General features: G+C 45.5%; 1 protein-coding gene across 1 annotated transcript in view; it reads right to left on the reverse strand.

The window, feature by feature from the left end:
• KIT (KIT proto-oncogene, receptor tyrosine kinase) overlaps positions 1-19416 on the reverse strand; it is an 83776-nt gene extending 64360 nt beyond the window's left edge. The window contains exon 1 of the mRNA XM_060011744.1: positions 19350-19416. Within this exon, the coding sequence (XP_059867727.1) occupies positions 19350-19416 (67 nt within the window). The remainder of the gene's footprint in view (positions 1-19349) is intronic.
• Between the last annotated feature and the right edge of the window lie 887 nt (positions 19417-20303).

The following is a 20303-nucleotide window of genomic DNA, read 5'->3' on the forward strand; positions in this document are numbered from 1 at the left end:
CCCGCATGTCCTAGGGATAAAAATGGGACTGCCCCCCCCCCCCGGGCATTCATGCATTCAACTAAAAATGTTTCTTGAATGCTTGCCATGGGCTGGGCCCTTGGGCAGCAGGGAAACAAGGCAGGGTCTCTCGTGGAACGTATATGAATTTATATTTAGCTCCACGGGTGAGCTGTAAACCAATAATTATACAATTATATAATTACAATGTGCAGAGTGTGGAGAACGGCACTGTACACAAGGGGCGCTGACCTGACCTACCCTGGGGGGGTCAGAAAGGACCGCAACGGAAACATGCAAGCTGGGGTCTGAGGTGCACTAAGGGAGAAACACAGTGCCCCTGGCAGTGGGCAGAGGGGCAGGGTGGCTCCTGCAGCTCCAAGGAACAAGGACATCTTTAAGGAGTGAAGAAAGCACGGATGGCGAAGGATGAGGCAGGGAATCTGCAAAATGGAGATCAAGAGGAGGCACTGGAGGCGTGGGATGGGATCTACGAGGACAGACTTTATTCCAGGAACACTGGGAAGTCTCTGAAAGGTTTTAGTCAGAGAGGGACACGATCACATCTATTCCTTTAAAATATCACCAAGAGGGGCCTTCCCATCACCCCTCCCCCTGGTACACGCGTGTTTTCTGAAGGCCCCTTGCAGCCTCTGCGAGGCACTGTCCCACAGTACTGCAATTGTCTGCTTTCCTGTCTGGACCAACTGAAACTCCTATCTATCTTTTTAGTGCCACAGAAAGATAACTGAGAATTGCACCCTCGCCTGACATTCAAGAGGTCACACGAACTTTAATATTTTCTTAACGATCACTGCCCAACGCTGTGACACAACCCAATCATTTTTGCATTGAAGACTGGAGGTTCTCAAACTTTAGTCTGTACCAGGATCACCTGGACAGCTTGGTAAAAGGGACCGCTGGGCCCGCCCCCTGGTCTGGAGGGGAAGGGAGAGTTTGCATTCGGGTCCAGGACCCCACGTGGAGGACCAGTTATCCCCTCCCCCACAAGGCAGGCAGCTACCAGGAGAAACCCGTGGCATTAATGCAGCAAAAAAAAATTTTTTTTTACCAGAATCTGTATCTTGGAATTCAAAGCAAACCTGCAAAACAGATTTTCTTGAGTGAGCAAATCTGCCTGGCTTTTACACCTAGAAATCGGCCTCACACTGGGTCCCCCTGACAAGCTTTGGCAGCCACTCGGGCACAGATTTCTCGAATCCCCAAGCTTGAGAAGTGGGAAATGTTGCAGAATTCACCAGTCACAGCTACAGGACTCTGGAATAGTGACACTGGGTGGCAAATACAACTTCTGTAGCACATCAGACCTCAATCTGGTACGTGACATCCGAGGGCCCTGAGCCCATGTCCACAGCCCATGCTAACCCAGTGACGGCCTCTGGGCTCTCATCTGCCGTGGGTGAGAACCAGAGAAAAGAGCACAGGCTTCTCCTTGGACTGTATGTGGTCCTGCACCAGCCGTATCAAATGCCAGGCATTTCTTGGTGAGTAGTCAGATACTATTCACCAATTTTCTAAATTGCTGATCAGATAATTGCTGCAATCGTAAATTCTGCAGACATTCTACATTTGAATACACAAAATAAAAAATAATTAGGCCAAAACAATCACATTGGTCTAAAAGCACACTAATGGACAAAATTCGTTTATTCAAATTTGTTGCGACATTCATCAAAACACTTGGCTGGTCAATTTGCTTAATGAGTGTTGACTTTTCCCTTAATTTTTCTTGGGTGACATTCACTTCAAGCAATACATTAAGCCTGCTACCCGTTTACAAAGAATTCTTAATGACCAGCCCCATTTTGAAATGATTTCTTCTCAATCTCTGTAGAAAACCAGAGGGAATGTCTGAAAATGAGTTACTCTATTTTCCAGAATAAAAAAAAAGTTTCCAATATACCCATTGAGAAAGTTTTACTTCTTCCTTCTATGGCTTTAGATTAATGGCTATCCCTAAATACAGGAGGAAAAAAGGGCCAATTCTAAAATTGTCACCTTTTAGTATGTAACTTAAATCAATGGCCAACTGGAGGAAACTCAAGTTGGAGGAAGGAAATTTAGTATTTTTGGAAATCTAAATTAATATTATGTCAAGTCCTGGCAGCACTTTTTTTTCAAATGACTATAATTAGAGATATGCAAATGCTTCACTGGGGGAAAAAAAGGCTGAAAGAGAAAAATGCACCTAATTAAGTAATGATTTTATCTTTACTAGATGGTTATTAAAAGTGTAAATGTGGTTGAACCCTTTTAAAACTATAAAATAGCATTATCTCCTTCAGAACTCAAGGAATATCAAACCAAACAAATAATGGCAAAAGTGTGTCACTCTTTACACCTTTTCCTCAGATATGGGCTTCCTGGTACTCAGATGATTTCAACTGTTACATTTTGTTATAAACAATAAGCTTAGAGTGGGATGAATTGGGAGATTGGGATTGACATATATACGATAATATGTATAAAATAGGTAACTAATAAGAACCTGCTGTATAAAAAAATTAATAAAATTCAAAAACAAAACGAAACAGTAAGCTTAGGATATGGCTTAGGTCGCCCATAAAGTGGCCAGTTTTCAGATAGTTAAAACCATTAAGTTTTCTCTCTACTTTCTTATATTTTGGAAGAAAATTATTTTTAAAGGCAGGTACTACTGATTTAATGTTTCAAGACTTTGCTACTTTCATCCTGACTTGGTAGACCCAAAGGTCTACAAATTTTATGTTAAAATGTCCATACAGATTCTGGCAAGATGGTGGTGGAAGCATAATTATTGAATATCCCCAACTCACCCTAACCGTAGAAACAAACAGAGCAGAACCAAAAACCCTATGGATAGCATCTACAAGAAAACCAGGTGATAAGGTATCCCCTACCCACAAAACCAGGTGATAAGGTATATCCCCCTCCTATGTATGAAGGAGGTGGGGACAAACTATCAACAGCTTCAAGAACTGCCGTTAGGTACGCACTACAATGCTCAGAGGGCCATTCTGGGGACACCCACAGAAGCTGGCAGAGGACTCTGCAGGTTCCAACTTCCCTAGGAAGTACAGAGGGGATTGTGACCCATGTATTTCTAATGGGCTGGAATGTTCTGGGGTGGGAGAGGTCTGATCCCTATAAACTAACAAACTAGGTCAAAGCCCCACACTGAGGAGAAACTGCTAAAGATGAATCTAAGATGAGTTAAATAGGCAAAGGAAAGGAAAGGTTCAGATAAGTAGGGGCTGAGAACGGAGACTAAAAAAAAGTAAGATCTTAGGTGTAGAAAAGACAAGACCATTTTTTTCACCACTTTGTGAAAACAATGTTAAATGGGTACTCTAGAACTGTGAAGCTAGAAAAGCTATAATGGCTCTAATAAGAGTATACGAAAACTCATAGCGAACAACAGAAAAGAATAGCAGTTGAATTCCAAATACGTTCTTTAAAGAAAAAATAAGGAATAGAATGACATCCCTAGTATAGAAAATAAAATCATGCCAGAAAGACACAAAAAAAATGAAAACTATAACCTAATATTTCAAAAATGAGCTAAAAGAAATTAAATAAAAAGAAGGTATAAAGAACAGCCTAAATCAGAATTTTTAAAACTCAGAAATGAGCTGATTGAATATATATATGTAATTGAATCACTTTGCTGTACACCAGAAACTAACACAACCTTGTAAATCAACTATACTTCAATTTAAAAAAAAAAAGGAAAAAAAGAAATGAACTGGAGAAAACGAAGATTTGAAAATGGAGATAAAGAAATAAGAATTAGAAATGAAAGAAAAAAATCATTTCAGAAATAAAGGGTAAATAAAAAGAACACAAGAGCAAATAAAATGAATAATGTCTCAAAAGAAGGAGAAAATGGAAAGGAGAAAAATTTTTTAATTCAAACGAATTATGAAGACATTAAAAGGATTTGAGAGAAAAAGATCAATATAAAAAGACAGGCAAAGAAGATCTAACATACACACAATGGGAGTTCCAAAAGCCAAGAAGAAGAATAGAACAAACAGCAAAGGCTACACTACAAGAAAGTTTGAAATTACAGTCAGCTCTCTGTGTCTGCAGGTTCCACAACCACAATACAGAGAGCCGGCTGTACTGTGCCATTTTATTTAAGGAACTTGAGCATCCAGGATTTTGGTAGCCGTGGAGGTCCTGGAACCAACCCCTTGCAGATATGGGAGGATACTGTACTTACTAAAGTAGCACAGTATGTCACTGAAAATATCAACCCAGAGCATCTGACACTACAGAATTACTGGACTTCAAAGAATAAAGGCAAAAAACAGGCCTTTGGGTATCTAGGCAAACATACCAAGTTAAATAGGAGGGAAAGAAAATCAGATTGCCAGCAGACTTTGACAACACTTTATAGCAAAAGACAATATAGTAAAATATTAAAGATCCTTGAGCAAAGAAAAGATGAGCCAAGGATTTATATCAGACAACCTGACTTTTAAGTATAAAAGCGAAGGCTACAGACAAGCTGTTGTGAACATAATTCAGGAAGCACTTCCCATGAATGCTTCCTGAGGTATCTGTTAGAGGATGAGCTTCAGAAAACCAAAATGTCAGGAAAGACAGAAGAACATAAGAACTAGTGGCAAGCATTAAACATGTATTTACTTGTAGAACTAAGATTAAATGGTGGGGGCTTCCCTGCTGGTGCAGTGGTTGAGAGTCCGCCTGCCGATGCAGGGGACACGGGTTTGTGCCCCGGTCCGGGAGGGTCCCACATGCTGTGGAGCCCGTGAGCCATGGCCGCTGAGCCTGCGCGTCCAGAGCCTGTGCTCCGCAACGGGAGAGGCCACAACAGTGAGAGGCCTGCGTACAGCAAAAAAAAAAAAAAAAAAAGATTAAATGGTGATAACAAAGGAGACAGCAGAGTATGTGATTGCTGTATATTCTGGTAGTTTTGGTGCAGTTATCAGAAAAATTAGGGGAGGGAGAGCATCTGCAAAGTAGAATATGCTTGCTGACGGCCTTATAGTAAAAGGCTATTACTTCAAATCCCAAGCAGGGGAGAAAAGGGAGAGGAAAGAACAGGCTGCTAGCTAATTTAAATTGTTACTCACAGAAGGAAACCAATAGAAAATAGAGCCCCAGAAAGAGCGAACCAAGGGTATCATATAAAGGTAGAAGTATAAAGGCAACCATTAGAACAGAAAGCACAAATCTTTTTAAGTACCCAACGGTATATCCAAAAAAGGGAAAGAAAATAGAATAATAGAGGAACACACCATCTATTAAGTCGTCTTACTAAAAAAGAAATCAAACCTGAGTATGATCATACCTCTAAATGACCAATTTACAGGAAATTCAGGGAACAGAGAACATGTTCAACAGCACCACAGGAATGCAGCCAGCAGCATTCGGACTGTGGATAACTGCACAGGACTAATCCTCAGTTTTCTTCAACAAACACTGGAGAATAGAACCTATAAATAAGAAATGACTTAAAAGGCCATATCAGCGAACTGCCATATATGGCTCTTGCTTAGAGTCTATCAAATATTTATATATTCATATATGTCTTTATATTTATTTTCAATAAGGGAAATGTGAATCCTGGCTACTCAATGACACTGTGGAATTTTATTGCTTTGGAAGGCTGTGACATTGGCATTATCATTATGTTTAGGGAAGGGAACCTTTCTATTTTAGAGCTACATACTGAAAATGTTCACAGATGCAATTCTCTGATGCTTATGTTTCAAAATAATGGGAGGGTGGAGGGAATTCCCTGGCGGTCCAGTGGTGAGAACATGGGCCTTCACCGCTGTGGACCCGGGTTCGTTCCCTCGTTGGGGAACTAAGATCCCACAAGCCGCGTGGGGCGGCCAAAAAAAAATGGGAGGATGAAGTGGGTAGAGGTGAAGCAGAAAGACTGGTGTTGATCCAACTGCTGAAGCTGGATGACAGGTATATGAGGGTTCGTTCACTATTCTCCGTGTGTGAGGTGGTCCCATGATAAATACATATATAATTACATTTCTATGTATTTTAAAGTTACATATTTTTTAAAGTTAACGTGAGATTCAATTCCTCCATCTTGAAATAAAATGGCTGTTAATAGGTTTTCAAATAACCCAGCCTAGAAGTCAAAGGACACCCCCCTTTTTCTTTAAATCCTTTCCTAGTCAACTGATAGCAAACTTAAACAGGGTCTATTTAAATTTAGGCCCTGAAATTCTCACCCAAAACAATAGGTGCTAACCAATGATGATGACACCAGATAAAAAGAATTCTCTGGCTTAGAAACACTATAGTCTTTCGTCAAATCTAAACCAAGTGCTTTAAGGCAACTGATTTCATAATGAAGCATCCACACTTGTATACCTAAAGCTGTTGGTTTCATCGAAATTGTTAACTGACATGGTACCAGGCACCTGAGTATCTACCTTAATGCCTTCAATTCCAGCTGTAGTCAGTGGATGCCTTCCTGCCCATAACTCAAGAGGGTACCACTTTCTGTCCCTGGACAGTCTTTATCTTGGATTCCTTCCTAAGTATCAATACTAAAGGCAGCACGAGTCCTACTCCAGGCCTAAGACTTGACAGAGAAGGAACTTTCCAGTTCTGGGCACAAACAGTGGCAATTCTCATCTGGGGGAGTCCCCGATTTGAAGCTGGAGGGCTTATCACTTCATGGAACTCTGAAAGGCCACCCTAAGGCTAAAATGCAAAGTCAGATGAAGTCACCCTGTCACCTCACCCAGGCTGGCTGCAGCAACACGGGAGTTGACACACCATGCCCAGTATAACAGACGGTGGCTAAATGGCGCTCTGTCAGACTCAAAAGTGCCATTAGTTAAATACAGGTATATTAAAAACTGAAGGTGGTCAGATTTCAACAAGAAACAGATGAAAGAATTTAAGAAGGAGGTGCAGTGGCTTCCCTGGTGGCGCAGTGGTTGAGAGGCCGCCTGCCGATGCAGGGGACGCGGGTTCGTGCCCCGGTCCGGGAAGATCCCACATGCCGCAGAGCAGCTGGGCCCGTGAGCCATGGCCGCTGAGCCTGCGCGTCCGGAGCCTGTGCTCCGCAACGGGAGAGGCCACAACAGTGAGAGGCCCGCGTACTGCAAAAAAAAAAAAAGGGGAGGTGCAGAGCCTCCAGTGCTTGGAGACATACTGGAGAGCATTCAGCCTGGACCCCTGAAGCATCCTCTCTCAGCTGTGAAAAACCGTTCTGGTCCATTCTGGTAAAAACAGTTCTAAAGCCACAGATGGACGATGCACTTTGGCACATTCAAGGCTCCACAAAGTCCTGAAAGTGAAGACACCTATCTGTGTTCCCCCGGCGTTGCAGACATTTCTGCCACCCCCTTCGGTACATCCTTCATCAGTACATCCTCATACCTGCTGGAGAGGCTGAAGTTACAAAGACTGGAGCCGTGACAAGCTGGAAGGCTGGCGTGTGATGCTCAGCCCTCCCAAGGGCACTGGCGGGGCGGACAGGACTCAACTGACCAACATCTCACAGAGCTCCTCCTGAGTCGGCCCCGACCCAGGCCCTTCCCCAACCCACCCCTACCTAACTTCATTTTTGCGTCCTCTGGTCCCTCCTTCCCTGTGAACCCCGTCCCCCAACCCTCTGAGAAACCTTGCTTTTCTCTGCATCCTTCCTTAATTGACCATAATAAGAAACTGAAATAAATCTAAAGGAAGGCGCTTTCTCTGAGAGACTCTAGACTTTTTCTTCCTTCTGGGCTCTTTGCGGACCTGGACTCATGAAAGAAAAAGAATTCACTAGAACATAAGCCTCAAGAGGACAAGGATTTCTGCCTGGTGTGTTTACAGCTATACCACTCGCCCCCCTACTGCGTCGATAATTATTTGTGAACAAATCTATAAATTCCTGGTACGTGTAGGGTCCGTTTAAGAGATACTGAAGGGACTAACAGAATGAAACTGTAAATCCTAAGCACTACAGCTTTATGCCCAGAGTTGCTGTTCCAAGTTTTCCAAATGGAGAGAGAAGCCATCTGCACCTGCCTTGGATTTGTCCTCACCTGATGGCATGCCACTCACTACCTGAGCTCTTTCGGCATCCTGGCCAGCTCCTTCTTAGAAGGCAGTCATTCTGAAACGAAGGTGATCGTTTAAAATACTATCCCTTGAAAAGACTGGAATGGAAATGAGGCTACACATTCAAATCTCCTAAAAAATTCATAAACCCTTCTACATATGCTAGTTTATTTTAAAAAGCTGGAAAGGGGGGTTCTTTTTCATGAAAGTGATACATTTTGCTTGAGCTAGAAACGTGTCTACTATTTCCCTGTAGTAAATATACTGACTATACTAAAATAAGGAGAAAAACCTTTAAACATCCCAATTAACTGTTTTCAAGTGGTGATTCTAATGACATATTTTTGGAGTAAGAATCCTGGTTTGACTTAACAATGACGAAAAGCCGAAAGGCCAGTCCATGCAGTTTTACCAGACCATTCCTTGAAATGCAAATCTTCCATCAGCCGTTAAAAAAGAAATCTACATTGTGAAAATTAGGATGGAAATGCATTTTAACATTTATAAACTTTAAAACTTATCACTTTATAACGTACCCATAGTCTTTCCAAGTAGTATAATTTTCAATTTTTTAAACAATAGTTTTTTTTTTTTAGATGTACGCGGGCCTCTCACTGTTGTGGCCTCTCCTGTTGCGGAGCACAGGCTCCGGACGCGCAGGCTCAGCGGCCATGGCTCACGCGCAGCCGCTCCGCGGCATGTGGGATCTTCCCGGACCGGGGCACGCACCCGTGTCCCCTGCATCGGCAGGCGGACTCTCAACCACTGCGCCACCAGGGAAGCCCGTAGTTTTGTTTTTTTTTAAGCATGCACTAGCCAAGTAGAATAACAGCCAAATGCCACACAAAATCGCTAGTAAATGTTTTCCTCAGAAGTCACACCTACATTAGATCCCTTTCTATAAATACTTCCTTCCAATAAAAAGAGACACCAAATAATTTCCAAAGTTCTTTGTGACAACGCCACCTTTGTTCTAACCCTGCAAAGCAATTCCTCTGCTAACGAGTCTGCATAGGCCATCATATTTAAATTACTGGCAGCCCTGATTGCTTTCAAGAATTTTATAACACCCTTTGAAATAACGTGAGTCACCTGGGATAAACCCAAATGAAGTGGGATGTTTTGCCTCACTGAAGAACTTAAGAGACACAAGGGAAAAAGTAAGGATTTCTCCTTCTTTCATTTTCCCTATTATATTTTAATCCATTAGGTCAAGAACAAGGCATTCCCTGGAAAGTACCATCACTCACACTCTTTCCTTAAGTGATAGATTTCTGCCCGCCACAAACAGCCACCTCCTCCCCAAAGCTCACTGCTTTGGGAAGGGCAGTGACCAGCACCCCTCATTACCTTTTAATTACCTTCTAAACGCAGGGCTAGGGAACCTACAGCAGAATCCCAAGATGGCCTAAGCCAGTCAGGACTCTTAGAAACCCCTCAGGCTTGGGGGTTTCATTTGTTGCCAGGTTGGTTGGTTGGTTGGTTGAACAAGTGAATTTATGCAGACTGTTACATTCCTGACTTATCATTTTAATAAATATTTAAAATTTGTTAAGAAGCAGAGACTCAAAGATCATCTCAACTCAGATGTTGAGCCTACAAAACCTGTGATCTTGGCTGGGGCGGGGGGCGAGTAGGAGGTAGGGGAGGGTAATTAGCCCTGGACTTAAAAGCAACTCAAAGTACACATCCGTGGATCTCTCTGGATTTGCATTGTGCATACCATATATGTAATATCATGCAAAAGTGAGACCTATACTCTTCCGTTTTTTAAAGTTATTTCTCTGAGGAAGCACCTACTTGACCAGATGACACATACAAAAATCTCATCACATATGGTACCGCAGGAGACACTGCAGTTACTGAAGAAAAATCCAGGTGCCCTAAAACTTATCCTATCTCATCTTCTGCTGGTCTCCACAGAGGTTTTTTTTCTATGGGAGTCTTTCAGCTGACTGTAAACCTCTACTTCTGCTGTTCACACCTTGACCAATTCCTGCCCCATTCCTCGAGATTCAACTCAGGTCCCAGATCTTCCTTGGAATCAGCCATTCTACTCAAGAGCTGACTGTAAACCTCTACTTCTGCTGTTCACACCTTGACCAATTCCTGCCCCATTCCTCGAGATTCAACTCAGGTCCCAGATCTTCCTTGGAATCAGCCATTCTACTCAAGAAATGATGCTCATTCCTCCAACCCAATGCAAATGAATATGTGTCCTGGCTTCAGGACCAGCACAAGTATTTAAATCTTATTACAAATCTTAACTGTGTGAACATCTACACCAAGCACTTACGTTTCCACAGATCCCAGGCTCCTTGAAGGCAGGGATCACATCTCAGAAATCATCATGCATGTTGACAGGACAAGTGAAATGATGTAATCAACCAGAGACTGCCCAATTGCAATTTCATTTCTACCACCTTCCCCTGCTGGACCACTGGCTGATCTAACGTGCCACTGAGCCATGACCACGAAATGACCAAAGGGAAGGGACAGGTGGGAAGGGAAGTGAGGGTGCTGGGTAAACCCCAGACTGAACAGTCCATCCCTGAGTAATCAAGGGAAAAGGACTTCCTTCACCCTTACAGATCTGTCAGCCTACATGCAGCATGGCTGGCTGTGTCTCAGAATCAACAGTCAGTCGGGTGATCACAGAGCACAGTCATTCTTAGGTTAGGGCTAATTATGGTCGATTATAGATTTCTCCAGACCTCGAACTTCCTTGTTTTGGGCACTTATTTTGGCACTCAGCTTAAGCTATCGTGCACTTGCACAATTCATTCTGTGGTTAGATCCACTGTCCCCAACTCCAATAGATCGATCAATAACCCCTTTTTAGGTGTGAGTTCTTTATTGGCTATTTTCAATATAACCAAAAACTGTAAGGGTCGTGTTAGAGTCTACCCAGAATTTATAAGAAACAGTCCAGCCCACAGCCGAGGCAGTGAAGAGAGAAAAACAGCTGGTTGTTTTATTTAGAAAGATTTCAGCTGGGCCCTTAAAGGGTCATCAAGCCAACTGAGGTGGGCAGGACCTAACCATTTCAGAATGACAGTTACTTTTGGCTTTTCTCATACCTATAGCCAAGGCCCTATAACTCTGGTAACACAATAAAGTCTTTTCCAACCCTTCCAATCAAAGAATTTTCCCTAAAAAAAAAAAACAAAAAACAAACAAAAAAAAACACCTCAATTTCTTTCTGGGGCAATTTCAACTATTCTCATTTTGTCCCATTCTTCACTCACATACTACAAATATTTGAAGACTGTCATTCACTAAACCTTCCTTTACCTTATCTTCTCCAGGCTTCATAAATCCAATTCTTTAAGTTGCCCTCAAAGGGCCTATTTCCCAAAGCTTTAATCAACTCTACGTCCTCTTCTGTGCCTAAAACATCCATTTTGTTCTCTGAGAAAACCAATAAACATACTTTTAAAATAGTCTCATGCAGAGACTAAATGAAGAATTATCTTCCTGCCATCGACTTCTTTTCACGAAAATTTACTTTTCATTACACGACGGGTACACAACACACAATTCTTTAAAATCCCCAAATCCTACTGTAATATTATAGAGCCATGGTCTGTGACCTTTGAGGTTTAGTTTTTAACATGGACATGACCCTAAGAAGATTTTCATTTATATCTATCATCGTGTCTGTGAAATTAAGTGTCAAGTAAATGCAGCCTGTAAATAATCAATAAACAAACATAGCGGAGTCCAGCATCTTATGGCCTCTTTCAAACGGGCTCCTCTTCTTGGCTTTATTTCTGTGAACTCCACAGCACCCCCAGATCTCCGTTACCACACCCACAATAGTTCCTGTTCCCCTTCCCCACAATCTCGTAGTGTCTGGCACATCCAAGATGCCTGTAAATTTGCCAAGCGAAGTAACTAAGTCTGCCACCTTTATCTTCCTCATGTCTCTTAAGTGTTCCCCCTTCTTTCCAGAGCATGCACCCCAACACGCAAGCACTCACTCCTTCATCCAGAGACCACCTAACCATCTAAAGAGTATGATCGGGCTTCCCTGGTGGCGCAGTGGTTGAGAGTCTGCCTGCTGATGCAGGGGACACGGGTTCGTGCCCTGGTCCGGGAAGATCCCACATGCCACGGAGCGGCTAGGCCCGTGAGCCATGGCCGCTGAGCCTGCACGTCCAGAGCCTGTGCTCCGCAACGGGAGAGGCCACAACAGTGAGAGGCCCGCGTACCGCAAAAAAAAAAAAAAAAAAAAAAAAAAAGAGTATGACCGATGGTCCCTCTGCCCAGCTCCCCACCAACACATAGCTCTCAGCCGTGGGCCTAACCATCCTAACAGAGGCCCCTCAGAAACTCTCCGTTAGACATTTGTACACCCATGTTCATAACAGCATTCGTCACAATAGCCAAAAGGGGCACGCAACACAAGTGTTCATCGATGGATGAATGGAGAAAAAAATGTGGTCGGTACATACATAAACATATACATACACTGCCTTCCTTAAAAAGGAAGGAAATTCTGACATGCGCTGTAACACAGATAAACCTTGAGGACAGTATGCTAAATGAAATAAGGCAGTCACGAAGACAAATACGGAATGAGGTCCCTAGAGTGTCAAACTCATACAGACAGAAAGTAGAATAGTGGTTGTCAGGGGCTCAGCGTTTCATGGGTAGAGAGGGTTTTGGTTTTGCAAGATATATGTGTTCTGAATATGGGTTACACAACAATGTGAATGTAATTAACACCACTGAACTGTACACCAAAAAAATGGTTAAGATGGTAAATTTAATGTTATGTGCATTTTACTAAAATTTAAACACACACACACACACACACACGCCTCCCTTAGTTTTGGCTGCCCACAGCAAGGGGATGTCCAAGTTTTTGAAGCAGGTTGGGGAGTGCGCTTAACAGGACAGAACAGTAGAGCGAACAGCCCTGGACCAGCAAGCAAAGCTGGGAGGGCCACTACGGGTCAAGTCTACCGTAGCCTTGACTTCAAAGTTCTTTTCAGAATCTGGACCAAACTCAACACTAAATATACCCTCCCCCTCCAATGCTCCTTGAGGCTAATCAGAGTCCACCTTTCCAGCCTCTTCGCCTCCAATTCTCTACCCCCAGTCCTAACACCAACTGAAAGATCCGAAAATCTTCAAATAAGATCTTAATCTCTTGCTCCCTGTTTCAGGAGCTTTTTCCAACACAAGCCTCAACTACAGACACTCTACCCTCTTTTAAAGTTTAGAAATTAATGTCAAATATTATCTCCCACGTGGACTGATCCCTGATCTCTATCACATGCCCACCAAGACGTAAACTCCTCTCCTGTGAAATATGGCCTGGGCACTTTGCACTTCTTACGACACCAATTCTCTCTTCGAATTGTTGGCTCTGCTCTTACTCTGTTCCTATCCCACCCCCAGAGCCCACACGTATAGTCCCTACAAGGACCAAGGCATAAGGATTGATCATCCTTTGTTAAACTGAATCTGAAATGTTGGCTCAGCATTCACTAGTTCAAAGCTCTGTACAAGTGCTGGAGAACAGGAGAGAAGTTAAACCAGTACTGCCTGAGCACTGCTGTGTGTCCAGCCCAGGGCAACGGACAAGTTCAGCTTGGTCCCTCACAGCTAGGGAAGGGCCTCATATAGTCACGGAAAAGCTCCTCCCTTCTCAAGGTGCTTTCAATGCCACTTTACAAGGCAATAGGGTTCATGGACCCTCTGTGAGCTACACTTACTTATTCATTGAGAAAATGGGCCATTGACAGAACTTTCGCCTCCTAAACTTTTATCCAGAAAGCTATATTCCCTTTGGTGGAAAGCAGCCTGTGAATAAGGTTAAACAAAGAATCAGGGAGAGAAGTATGCATTAACACTAACTGTGAACCTTTTAAAAAACTAGACATTGAATGGATAAGCTTCATCTTAATACTAAAAGAAACCCCTCTATATAATCTGGTTTAAAACCATTTCCAAATTTCTTTCCTAAGAGACAAACGCTGAAAAAGAAACATAAAATCAGCCTGATGGTGGAGTCCCCATGCCTTCCCTGTAAGGGACGGTATGCAAAGTGTGTTTCGTGCATGATCTAATTTACTCCTTTCAGTAGGCCTATGCCATCATCCCCATTTTACAGATGAGGAATTGAAGCTTAAGCAGAGGTGAAGGGTCTCGTCCCAGGTCACAGAGCTGGCAAGAGGCCAAGCTGGACAAACTTGTCAACTTCAGAGCCCAAACTCTTAACTCTGATGCCTCATGCCCTGAATAACAATTTAGCTTAAACTTTAAAGTTTGCAAAAGCCTTAAAAACCTAACTGTCAGAAAGGTATGCAGCGGAAAATACCCAACCAACACATTTCATAACCAAAATGTAAGCATCAAGGCTAAAGCATAAGATGAATGGAAAAATTAGAAGGTATGAATGTTTCCACTAGAGAAATCTTCTGGGAGATATATGTATACATATAGCTGGTTCACTTTGTTATACAGCAGAAACTAACACAACATTGTAAAGCAATTATACTCCAATAAAGATGTTGAAAAAAAAAATCTTCTGGGTTTTTCTCCCCCCCCCCCGGTGGAAAAAATAGTCAAAGGTCTGTTCACTCTTTAACACTAGTGATTCCCAACTGTTTTGTCAAAAGCTATGTAAAACTCAAGACAAAAATTAAAGTTTATTTCATTTTAAAAGCTGTCAAGTTAGTACCTATTGGTATCTGCGTGCAAGGATTATAAAGAGAAATAGTCAGATTCTACATACTCATGGAATTTCTTCATTTGTCAGGTGCCTATGCCATCCCAGACCCTGTGCCAAGTATCTTTACAAGAATCTGTTTCTAACCTTTAGAGTACTCATATTAGAGAAGGCATCATTCCCATTTTAGGGACAGCAATAATTCCTAATTTACAGATAATAAATATGTACAGAGCTTGACATGTGTTGAGCTTATACCATGAGCGTGCCGGGCAGTACCATTCTAAAAACTTTATATGTAGCCACATATTTACTGGCACAGAGAGGTTAAGTAATTTTCCCAAAGTCACACAGCTAAAACTAGGATGAAAAGAGTGCAGCTCAGCAAGGGTAAGCAATTTGTTCCGAAGTCACAAAGCTGTCGGTCATGGAGCCAGCAGACTAATACAAGGCTGTTTTCATTCCTTAGGCCTGTGCTCCTTCCACTAAGTACCTGCGTGGTCCCACCTGTGCTCACCGGGACCCAAGGCTAAATGCCTAAAAGCCTGACTGGCAGTATAGAGTGGTACTGTCTAGAGCAATGGAAAGAGTAGAGGTCCCATCTAAAGATGGGGAGTTTTCGATTCTTCGAGAGAATAAAGAAACCTAGATCTTGATATAAATTCTCCATATTTTAAATACTGCCCCAATGTTTTCTAAAAAAACATCAGGTGGGCCAAACGAAACACAACCAAGCAAGGGCTATGAGTTTGCAATTAAGAGTCTGAAGTCAAAAGATGGGCTGTCTCGGGTCCAAAATGTCAAGAGACTAAGAGCTGCCAGGCTAGGCTTCCTCACAAGTCCTCTCTGCTTTCAACAAAGATTTACACTGGATTCGGCCTAGATTCAAACTTTTTCCTCTGGTGACTCCCTTGCAGGCCCTCTTCACTCTGCATTTGCAGCCACGAAAATATCTATTCAAGTTATAGAGACTGCAGGTGAAATTTTGCATGCTTAGGATTTCTTCAAACGTCCTTCAGTCCCTTTTTTTAAAAAGTTCCCATATGTGAGTGAAGCAACATTAAGCACTTCCCTAGCCCATCAGCTGTTTAAACTAAATTCATTCTGGAGAAAATGCCGCTGCAGCCTTGACCGCTGCCTTTGAAGGGGTCCCTGCACTGCAGTCCAGCTTCAAGAATTCCCGCTCAGGACACCGCGGCTCATTTCCTGGTGTCCTTCTTTAATCAGCTGGGGGAGACTTGAGGAAATGAGTCAAAATCCTCAGGGCAACTTCTAAGGGCCGTCAACAACAGCAGCAAAATCCATCACAACAACATCTGTACATAAACGTGCTCCAAGGGAAGCCCACAAAATAACTTGGCACATTTCTGATGAGCATTTGTTTTGGAAAAAGAAAGGCTTGGAGTGTTGAGCTGCCATTATATCTCACTGTGCTCGTCCAGGGTAAACAGCCAATGATGTCACCCATCACTGGGGCTTTTCTCTCTCACAGGTACCCCACAAGTATATAATGCTAAGACCACTTTTAGTTTTTTGCAGTGGGGATGGAAAAAAATTTCAACTAACTTGCACCATCATGTTAGAGACAGTGCATCTTCATTTTGGAGGGACTCTACCTGGAATAGGACAGCTAACACCTAAAGCCCTCATACCCAGCGTCAAATGCCTACAAACGCCTCCGGGAAGCTATCACTGAATGACTCCCCCTTCAATGAATACTTCCCTCAAATTGAGAACACTAACTCAGACATCGTATGACAGGAAACCTAGGTCTTTTTCACCAACAATGGGAAAGTAATGATCTTGGCCATCCTATATTCCCAGAACCTCCAACAATGCCTGGCATATGATATAAACAGTTTCAAATAAATCTCAATTTATAACTGATTCTTAGAAATCATGTGACTGGAAATACAGTTGGGCATATGGGGCCAACCTCAGGCTTCACCCCTGATTATTCTGGGAACTCGCTTATCCTCAGCCAGTTTCTCCAGCTTTAATGGTAGGGATGGTAACAAGACTACGTCCAGGGCTTGCTGAGAGGACTGGAAATTGCAGGCAAAGGCCCCAGCATTGGGTCTGGCACTAACGTGAAATTGGAGGCACCCTAGAAAACGTGTTGCAATAGCACAGCATGAATGGTTTATAAAGTCTGAAGAAAAAATGTGTGGGTGGGTGGGAAACACCAGGAAGTGGATAAGTGAATTATCTGGGTTCCCTTTTATAAGACCATCATGTTATTTCCAGCAGGACAGTCATTCAGAATGTTATGTGTCCAGCTGCTGGGGATGACTCTAGCCTCACACCTGCAGGAACGAGGGGAGGGTATGATTCACTATTCACTGCAGGTTCATCCTGCTGGGCACAGGAGTTGTAAACACTGGGGCGGGGCGGGCCTGGTGACGATGGAGGGTCCTGCAGAGTTGGCACCTCCTAAGCCTCAAAGGGAAACTGTAGGGGAGCATGTTTGGACTGGAGAAACACACATCTCCCTGCTTTAACCAGAGGCAGACCAGCAGGACACCACCAAGCGGTCGCTGTGACCAGGAGGCAGTGGAATTTCAAGGAGGCAGGAAGGATTCAGGGAAAGAGTTCAGAAGAAGTGTAGAGTCTACGCACTCATAACACTGGAAGAGGAGAATTTGGGACCCAAAGGATCCTTCATGGTGCAGACCCCTTGCTGCCCTGTTGAGGACCCCGGGCTCCCACAGATTTAAGGGACTGGCACAACGGCACACAGCCAATAGAAGCTGAGAAAAGGAGAACCAGAAAGGCAGCACAAGGCTTTGTCACTACACCACACTGCCCCCCAGGAGCCAGACCTTAAAATCCCCTTTGCCAAAAAATCTGTTCGATGGAGCCGGCTAATTATGAGGAATAAGGGAGCAATGGATTCATTTAATTTAAAAAATGGGAAATAGTATGTGTAGTCTACCTTTCTTGTGTGCCCGATGGGTCCACTGCACACCCCTTCACTGAAATTAAAATGTCAAGGCACAAAGATGGAAAGGACCAAACGTCTAATTTGAAGCTTAGGCAGTCAAATCCGCCACGGGAATCCGGACACTCATTCATGATCCCTCCTACCTCTCTTCCCCCACAGGAAAGCCCTCACAATGCCTTATAAGACCGGGAAGGGGAAGGCTGCATCTTAAGACTTTATGGGAAAACTGATCAGCAGTAGATAGAGTCCCACAATAGTCACAGCGATGCTTCCTTTGGAGCCCTTGAATTCCAGTTCAGACTCACTTTCTATCCTTACATCATCAAGTTAGCCTTAAAGGTTAAAAAAAATAAAAATGACCTGGGAAAAAGCAGGGCTTCAGGGGTTAGTCGGGTGACCTGCACTCGCTTGCGCACCAGCGACGCCCAGAAAAAAAGAGAAGGGGCAGGAATCTGAGGCTTCCAGGAGCCTGCAAATCCTCCTCCACCTGAAGACCCAAGTTCCCGCGCAGATATAACGGATTTTCATAACAGCTTTAAGATATAAGTAAGATTTGCAGAAAGTTCCACTCCATCTCCCACCCCTCACCTCAGGCAGCTCTTCAGTAGAGATAGCATATGGGGGGTGTTGCGAATCTCAAAATTCCCAAAGGAAACAGGGACCTGCGATTACAGGTCGCAGACACCGTGTAGAGGGGCTTGCAGAGCCCTGCCAGCCTGGCCGGGTACTCCGGCCGTGCGTGGATGGCGGCTGGGGTCAGGAACCGCAGGGTGCCGGCGCACCGTCCCCGCCTCCCCCGGGAGCAGGCAGCAAACGCAGCCCTCAGCCGCTCCGAGGCGCGTTGCAGGAAAGAAACGGCACCCGGCAGAAAGGGGCGAGCCTCGGGCACAGAATCTACAAAAGCAAAAAGTCTGCAACCTAGCGGCTGCTTTCCACACGCCCTACCCAAGTTGTCTCCGGAGCCGCACCTCCAGGTTCGCGGCCAGAGAGCCGCACGCGGCACGCTCCCCGTGCAAAAGGCATAACCGGAGGACCCGAGGACAACGCAGTCTTCGACTCGGGTCCAGGATGGCGCCTGGAGCAGAAGAGGCAGCGGGGTCCGTCCCCTGCTCTGGGGCACAAAGAGCGCCGCGGTTTGGAAAGCTGCCGCCGCAGAGCAAAGAAAAGGCTCTCCTCCAACTTCGCCCTCCGCGCGGCTGAGAACCTGCGGGCCGGTCCTCCGGTGCGCCGGTCACACACGCACAACTTTTAACAAAAGGAAGCAGCGGTCGCGCCTCGCCCGGCGGAGATTAACGCGCTGCATGCGAACCACCTCGCCGCCCGCCTCTGCGCCCGCTCACCCTCCGCACAAAAGCATCCCCAAACTCGCACGCAACCCGCTGCCCTCAGCCTCATCTCGCTCAGCCAAAGCCCCCCTCGCCGCCCCCATTCCCGGAAGACCCCCGGCTCAGTGCGCCCACCACCAGCGACAGGGGGCTCCCTGCGCAGGTGAGCAGGGCAGGGCGCAGGAGAGTCCCAGGGCCGCCCCGAATCTTCCCGGAGGCTGAAATGCCCCGGCACCAAAGGGCCGGCAACCACCTCTCCCGACACACCCCAACGTGTTCGGGCCCTACGGGGGCACAGGGTGAGCCGGGGGACGCGGTTCGGGTGCCCGCAGCGCCCTCCCACCTGTCTGGACGCGGAGCAGGAGCACCAGGACGAAGAGGAAATCCCAGGCGCCGGGAGCGCCTCTCATCGCGGTGGCTGCGCTGGGAGCGGAGCTCCGTTCCACGTTCCTGCTCTCGCCCAAGTGCACTGAGCGCGGCAAAGCCGGGCCCCCAGAGCTGCGAGCGCCGAGCAGCGGCCCCTCCTCCCAGCGCCCTCCCACTGCGTGCCGGCCACGCCCCTTCTCCGCGCCCCTCCTCGCCTCCCCTCCCTCCCTCCCCCACTCCAGGGTCTTGCTCCCTGGCTGCGGCGTCTGACCCCTGCTCCTTCGACGAGCTGATCCCGGGGGACCGAGCCCGCGGGTAGGGAGCGGGCACACCGGCCCTCACCGCCCGCTCCTGACCCCAGAGCCCCTTCATCTCTCCACCTCTTCTCTCCTGTGATATAGTAGGGCTGCCAGAGGCGGTTCCCGGACGAGAGTGGCGCTGCCCACGCGCTTTGTGAAGCTGGGCGCCACGCGCACATCAGGGGACCGGCCCGCCACCTGGCAGGTGCTCCCCAGACAATAAAGGTCCGCCTCCGCCCCTCGAGCACGCTCCCAAGGGAGGAGGCTGGACGCCGCTAGTGGTGGAAGGTGGTGCGGGGGACAGGAACGGGGGGGGGGGCGATGGGATTGGGCCCCGACATTCTTCTCTATTCCTGTTATTCGAGGGGGATCAAGCGTGGCGCCAGGCGCCGCGGTAAAAAGCTGAGCCCAGGCGTGGGTAATTATTAATGCTCTGTTTCTCCACCTGCTCCTCAACCTGTAAGATCACAGTTGGTTTCTGTTGGTCGGCGTGGCCTCTGCCCAACAAGCCCCTGCTGAGACCTTTCTGGAGACTGGGGCTTTGGGGTGGGAAGGGGCCTTGAGAAGTTTACTCTGGGAACCCGAGTTTTTAAATCCATTTGCGCCAAAGTCGTTGTTCTGGAAGCCCTCTG

This window comes from Delphinus delphis, chromosome 5, assembly GCF_949987515.2.
Source record: "Delphinus delphis chromosome 5, mDelDel1.2, whole genome shotgun sequence".
In the NCBI taxonomy this organism is placed as follows: domain Eukaryota; kingdom Metazoa; phylum Chordata; class Mammalia; order Artiodactyla; family Delphinidae; genus Delphinus; species Delphinus delphis.